Source organism: Merops nubicus, unplaced genomic scaffold, assembly GCF_000691845.1.
Source record: "Merops nubicus isolate BGI_N331 unplaced genomic scaffold, ASM69184v1 scaffold50477, whole genome shotgun sequence".
Lineage (NCBI taxonomy): Eukaryota > Metazoa > Chordata > Aves > Coraciiformes > Meropidae > Merops > Merops nubicus.
In genome coordinates this window covers 135-7,641 of record NW_008621958.1, presented here as the reverse complement: position 1 = coordinate 7,641, position 7,507 = coordinate 135, and the positions used below count along the sequence as shown (strand labels likewise).

At 49.3% G+C, this 7,507-nt stretch overlaps 1 protein-coding gene across 1 annotated transcript; it reads right to left on the bottom strand.

Moving 5' to 3' along the window:
• Nucleotides 1-587: 587 nt before the first annotated feature.
• On the bottom strand, nt 588-5,477 carry MB (myoglobin). The gene is made up of 3 exons (XM_008944613.1): nt 5,324-5,477; nt 1,657-1,879; nt 588-968 (listed from the first exon to the last, which is right to left on the bottom strand). Exons 1-3 carry the CDS (start codon nt 5,416-5,418, stop codon nt 822-824), a joined length of 465 nt encoding a protein of 154 aa, XP_008942861.1. The 5' UTR covers nt 5,419-5,477; the 3' UTR covers nt 588-821.
• Between the last annotated feature and the right edge of the window lie 2,030 nt (nt 5,478-7,507).

Here is a 7,507-nt window from a genome sequence, read left to right as displayed (position 1 = left end):
GGCCAGGTCCATACACAAAACACCCCTCTGCTTTCTCCATCTCCCCCACTTCCCACCGAAGTGCTGTAAAGCCAGGAGCAAGCACACAACACCAGTGCAGGAATTCTTTATTTTCTGAGAAACACATACTCGACTTCCCAGTGCAACAGAACTTCAGCAGTGTAGCAGTGGCCACCAGAAACCTACAGAGGGCAGGGCGCAGTTCTCCTGAGAGTTTGGCTAATGTGAGTGAGGCAACTAATGCAAGTTTCTGAGCTGGCTGACCCTGGAGACTGACTGGCTGTGTTCACCCCCATGAAGCAAGGTGATATTGTGGTGGAAGCTTTCTGCAGTGACCTGCTAAGAGTCTCACCTACGGGAGGAATAGGATTCTGTGCCCCTGCTTCCCATCCTGACACTGCTTTCATGCCTCTTGAGTCATCCCTCCACTCTCCCTCTCACCACACTCCTCAACATCCCCCTTGTTCCTCCATATCCTTTCATCTCTGGCCATCCCATTCGCCTCTCAGATGAGACTGCGTTTCAGGGGAGGGAGAAAGAAAAAGGGGGTAGGGTAGGCAGAAGCTCACAGATAACCCTTTACATTATTTTTCCTAAGAAAGCAGATTATTTCTCTTGTATACATGAAGCCAGGAAGCAACGGTTTATCATGGCTATCACTCAGAGTGCCTCTATGCTGCCTGGAGTGACTGTTGGCCTCTCATCAAAACTTTCCCATACATCTCGGATGGCCAATTGTGAGATGTCCAAAATAGTGCTGGGGAAGCTACTCTAAGATGCATGGCCAGGCCTCCATCGTGGTGTTCCTCTGTGCATATGTGCTACCCCTGGAAACCAAACTCCTTGTACTTGCTGGCCATATCATTTCGGAACAGCTCCAGGGCCTTCTTCATTGCAGCCTGGGCATCAGCCCCAAAGTCTGCAGAGTGTTTTTCGGCAATGACCTTGATAATGATTTCAGAAATGAACTGTGAGGAAGGAAAGAGAGAGAGAGAAACTGAAGGGACGCTCAAAGTTTATTTTCAGAAAAGCAAGACTAAGAAATAGGTTGCAGAGCCTGGAAATATCTTCGAGCTAATTCAGTAGCCCTTCCCACAGTCTCTGGAGAGATAGTGAGGTCTAGCATGCAAGGAGCCTGGACTGGGCAAAAGAACTGGGCTCTATTCCTAGCTCTGACGCTGATCATGACCTTGAGCAGACTATGGCCCTTCCCACTCTATGTCCATCTCATCCATTAAGGCTGAAAATTCATGCCCTGTATTTGTCCAACACTTAGTTTCATGGGTCTTGGTCTCCAATGGCTATTCCAGAGCTTACTCTAAAATTGTACATCCCTCGTGTCCAGCCACTGACTGTTCTTATGTAATGTTTCCTAGGCATGCAGAGGCTGCATGGGCTGGTTTATTATTGTCCAGGGTTGCTCAGGATGCATGGGGTGTTTGGAACGGGAAATCTAAACTTGGATATTCACATACCATTAGCATACCATGAGCCCTTCCTGTGCCTCCTCCCGCCTGTACACAGAGACCTCAGGCTTGAGGGAGAGCTCACCAAAGTCCAGCTAGCCATCAGTAAATAAAAGCACAACTCTCCCTTAGTCGTGTTGCACGCATTCACTACACATCAGACACCAAGATTCCCTGCCCTTTTCCATACCTCCAGATATTTGACTGGGATTTTGTGCTTGGTTGCATGGGTTTGAGCCAGGGGCTTCAACTCCGACTCATGATTACCCTTCTGCTTCAGGATTTTGCCCAGCTGGGTGAGGACAGTAACTCCGTGCTTCTTCAGATCTTCAGAGCCCTTCATCTGATCAGGGGTCTTCAGGCCTTTGAACCTTTCAAAGCGATCCAAGGTCTCAGGGTGGTCCTTAAAGAGTCTGTGGACAAAAGCAGAGGAACGTCTGAAACCTGAGAGAGTTGTCATCCTGGCCACAGCTGAGGTCTATCTGCTCCAGGTATTTCAGAGCATATGGACAGGCAAAGGTGTGATAACCCACTTCCCTCCCTAAACAAAGCTCTTAGCTAGTCCTGCTAGTAGAGGCTACTTTTACCTGGGAAATCTGTCACTTTAGATCCTTTCTAGACTACCACTATTCACAATCACTTTTTAAAATTAAAAAACTATTAAAAGCCTTTTGCCTTGACACAGCTTCCTTTGAGTATTGTATCTACTTCAATCCCATCCTCTTGCATGTGCCCCAAGATGAATAGCAGTGTCTTTCCCATTCCCTCTGGCTGTGACAGGGATACTGCCCTAAACGTGTCCAACTAGAGCAACTGAGCAAGTGTCCATATTTTTTTTTATATAGCTCTTCTAACTCTTTGGCACCAATCCCATGGCTTATGCCAGCTGTATTAAGATAGAGACAATAGCCAAGGCTGGCTGTGGTACAGAGAGGTGAGTTCCTGCATTCATCTGAAGGAAAAAAAAAAAAAAAAACCAAACCAAACAAACCCACCTATCTTCATGGACTTACTGTTGCTGAGAAGCCAACCTGTAGATCCTGGCTCTCACCAGGACCCTCTTCCCAGCCCATCTCTGGAGAAGGTTACCAGGAAAGGAGAATTCTAGAGGCTTCTCCTACACAGGTGTTCGTGAACTTCAGCTGAATGGGAAAGCCTTCTGTGCCCTCATCCTATGATTGCAGGGCATGGAGGAATTTGGTTCCTGCCCTTTTTTCTTACCCTGCAGCTCTGCCCAGCTGCCAGCAGCACAGTTCCTCCATCAGGAACCACGGCACCTCAGAAAGTCCTTGGCAGCAAGTGGGTAAGAAATGCACGAGGCCTTCAGGCATGCTGGTGCCATGCCATGCAGTGCTATATATAGGCACTCTGATCCCAAAATGGAAATGAAATCAAGAAGGTGCAAGAGTGGCTAGAAGACATGCTAGTGTTGTCCCTGTTGCTTCCTCCCTGCTGCATTTCCTAGGAGACAGGATGCAGACACCACTGGCAACCACGCCAGTAGAAAAAGAAAACTTCACTCTTCCCTGCCAGAGTCCTAGAGTCAAGGTGAAAAGGAGATACTGCCTGTCCTGATTATTAGGAGAATTCTAATAATTAGGTGTTGAAAGACATCAGCTCCCTTGCACAAGTTTATTTTCTGATCTAATACCATGGGCAGAATTCATGAATGAAGAATGAAGGTTGGATTGCAGGTTGAAGCACCTGCAAAAGCCAATATGACTTTAGAGGCAGGGCCCAACAGCTCACACCTATGAAGCAACTCACCCAACAGCAGCTGGAGTGCCAGCCCAGGACTTCAGCCTCCCTCTCAGGGCACAGTGATTCCACCCTTGGGACAGTGGACTGGTGCTGGGACTATGGTTCACATCCCATCTAGAACTGGAAATTCCTCCTAGATATGTTGCCATGAGGGCCAGACTCTTTATTGTATGATTCAAGTAAAGATTAAACTACACTAACAAATAACCTCAAGCATGTGGAAAACACAAGCTGTTCTGTGGCAAAAAGATTCTGCAGTAACCAGTCTTTGGTGGTGTTCCATTTCAAAGATCTCCAGAGAATTTCTACCAGGTACTGAGCACATCATCATCAGCCTTTCCTTTTCTCCTGATTCTTTCCATGACACAGGTTGTATCTGACCCAGAGAGGTGAAAAATCCTTGCACCTTGAAATGGAATGGAGTTGTTTCTAAGAATCTCCATCCATCGTGTCTAGCTATATCTGAATCATGTCTGACAAAGACTATATACACTTGAGACTCCCGAAAATTCTTCTGAGGAGTATTATTTTGTTTCCTTTGGAAAACATTCCATAGAATCAGTATTTTCTAAACATATTCCCAGGATTTGAGACCTACCTAAGAAGTCTTTAATAGTGCACACGCAGACACATTTGTAAACTAAGAGCTGCTGGGCTTCCTCTGACTCTTCTCCCTCAGAAAACCCCTTGAAGGAACAAGAAATAACCTGGGTTGGGTGGGGAGCACAAAGTCACAGGGGAGAGGGGTGTCATCTATTTATGTAATGCCATGCTCTGCCCTGTGACACCTGTGAGAAAAATGGTATCACCTTTTCAGTGGGGAGCTGCTTTTACTGTCTTGTGGCACTTCCAGAGCCAAAGTGGCCACCTCACAGAGTGGGAAGGGCTCAAATTCCTGCTAGCCCTCCAGCATGCCTGCTCTGGACCATGAGGGGGGACTCACCCCATTGCCACACCTTCATTTGCCTCCATCTTTCCCTTCACTTCAAGTGGCAGCTGAACTGGGCTGTGATAAAAGCAAATAAACCAGCCTCCTGCTTTAGCTCATCTTTGAAAAAGCTTGTCAGAGGTTTTCAGTGGATTTGTCTGGAGATGTGGGCTCCTTCCTTTAGCTGTGCTTAGGCTAGGAACCCCCCCAAGCAGATGCCATATCCCCACTGCTCTCCTTGCATCTGTTCCCTTCCAGCACATTGTACTGCACCCAGGCTGAGGGGGACATCTGGAGAGATTCTCCTCGGAGCCACCATGCCTGCTGGTCTGTAAGGACAGCCTGGCATCCCACGCTCACTCAGTGTTGTTTCCCACTCTGCAGCACTGAGATCCCTTCCAGATCACATTTCTGTGGCTTGCTGCTGGCGCCTGGTTTGTTCCTCTCTCGGGGGGCTAGGACTGCAAGGATAACGTGGGGAGAGGGGGTGTCCTCTCAGATGGAGATGTTATGAGCACTCCCACTCTGACACCAGAATCATGGAGAGAGAAGCAGGCAGAAGGATGTGCCTCATGTCACACCCAGACCTCATATTCATCATCAAGAGTGGGAGAGTGTTACCACCAGATTCCTGGCCAAAAAGCAGGATGGGAAGGGCTCTGCCAGGTGACACTAATGTGGGGAGAGGGAAGCAGTTGGGTATTTCAGAGTTAATTTCACTGAAATCATAGATTCTGAGAAAATTGTCACAGAGGTGATTTTCCTCTCCTCTCCTTCCCTGCCTCCCCACATCCATGCTGCAGAGCATCTGAAGGTCCAGGACACAGTTCTCTCCAGCATTTCTTGCCATGGTGCTTGGACAATGAGGATCTGAAGCAGAGCTTTGCCACCAGAGGAAGAGAGAGTGACAGAGCCCCACTATCTTTTGAAAGCATCACTGGCCTGTTCCTGCACCCACGGACAGATGGAGAGACAGAAGCACAGCCACTTTGCACAGTCAGTAATTTTTAACCTAGAAACTGCAGCAACACCAACACCACCCAATAAAGAAGACAGCCTGTTGAGATAAACACTGCCAAACACAAGCCCCCATACCAAACATACACCCTCCTTGGCCTCTCATCAAAAGCTCTCAGCTTCCCTCTTAGGATCAAAGCTTCTTACCCACCTCATTAAAACTTCATGCCCATGGCCAGCAAGGTCGGCCTCCACCTTTCCCCAGATGGTCAGGACCTTCTGCCATTCCTGGTCACTGAGCCCCATGGTTCACCAAAGGCAGGTCCCGAGTGCTCCCTGCAGCCGTTCGCCTTTCCCCAAAGGGTGGCTGGAGAGCTCACCCCTGGGATTTATAGCCCTGGCTCACAGACCTACACCTGTTAATCGTCAGCTGGACATCTTGCTCTCTTTCAGGCTTGTCTAACCTAATCAGCCTCCTTGTTTTTTTTTTTCTAGAAAGCTATTTTGGGTCAGGTGCTATTGTGGGTGCCACTGATGGCATAATTTCTGCTTTTCGTATTGGACTGGCACTTGTCCCATTCTAGACAGAAAGGGCACTGCTGAAACACAGTGCCAGGAGCCTGTCCCGGGTTCCCAAGGACCCAGAGACAGTGTCAAGCTGTATGGTAGGAGATTCCTGAAGAGCACTGTCATCAGCGAGGCCACGCCGCCTCCCTCCCTCCTGACCTGCCAAGGGCAGGCAGGGGAAAAGGCTGGAGCAGCAAGTGGCATCAGCTCCAGTGCTCCAGAGGCTTTTCCTTTTCCATGCTGATCTCACTCCCCTTTTCCCCCGGGGTAGCACACACCATTTACTACCAGAGAGGAGCACAGTGTTAGAAGAGACATGTCCTTAAGAGCTAACCATACTCAGAATGACCCAGTCATCTCTCCAGCCTCTGCAGGAGGGAGGAAGGGGATGAAAGGTCCACAGGAGCTGGTTACCTGGACCTGCCTGCTGGGGTCCCTCTGCCTACCTCTCTGGGAAATGCCCAGGATTAGCTGCTGGCTGAGCCTGGATATCTGAGCCAACAGAGGTAGAGCTGGGCCAGGAGGGTGACTGGCAGCAGGCCAGAGCCACAAGGACACAGGAGGGCTTCACTTGCTCAGAGCACAGCCCGACAACAAAGCCCAGTCCGACAACAAAGCCCAGCTAGTGCTGCTGTCCCAAAGCATGCACCTATCTCTGGACATTTCCAGAGGGACCCACCCCACAGGCCTTGGCAGGCCAGAGATGGCAACCAAGGGCTGTTGACACCTGCCTTGGGGCTCAGGAGAAGAACATGCAGCCCCGTGGTCCTTACCACAGCACTGCAGGAACTGAGGTACATCACTACCTCTGCACCCATCTGCTCTCTGCAGCGTGGGAACAGTCTCCCTGCTCCAGCCTTGCAAGGGGAGAGAAGTGCTCAGGTACCAGGGCAATGAGGATGGAGGCACAAGAGCCTCACACCCCTCAGAAACACAGAGGTTTAGAGGGGAGGGTTTGGGTAAGAAGAGTGGCAAAAGCCAAATGGAAGTGTCAGCTGGTACACGAGGGAAGGGAAGTTTGGTCGTCAGGTGTTGCAAGCCTCTGTCAGCCAAGTCAACCTGTGACCCTGTAATCCTCCCCTTCTTTCTCCTCTATGCACCAGTTCACTTTACATCCAAAATCCACATCCTAAACCCTTCAAAGCCAAGATTTCATCCTGATTTACCTGTGCAAACACTACAGGCCACTATCCATTACCCAAACTCAGCTAAACTCACGGAAGAGAGTTTAAGACCCCTCCAGCTCATTCCTCAGCGATCACAGACCTGCAGCCTTGGTCCCCAAGTCCCTAGAGCAGTAAACAACCGTTTGCACCACCCTGGGCTCAGCCTTGGGTGGGATCCTGAATCCTGACCTTACTGTTTTACACGCATTTCAGACACGACAGACATGTGCTCCTGGTACACGAGCGGCTGCTGCTTACGCACAGAGCTCTGTCCTACTCCCCAGGCTGAAACCACTCAGTTGCTGTAATCACTTCATTTCAAGCTGGGCAACTCTCTCTGCTCCCTCTCTATTTCCCCGGGGTGGTGAGGCCAGCAGTCCTGCTATGGACATTAATGCTAAATAGTCCGAAGGCTTAAAAAGAATATGAGACTCCATATTGCTTTCTCTACGCGTAAAGCATGAATGAAATTAAATCATAAGCTCTTCTCCCTAGAGCTTAAATAAATAGTTTACAGAAATACTAAAAGCTTTTCTAGTGCACCAGACCCCGCCTCAACCCTGCAGCTGCAAAAAGGACATAACGTTTTAGTCTCCAGAGGCTTCTCCTCTCCCCCTCGGGGCAAAAAAATCTATCGCTTGCATAATCATCTCGATAAAAGC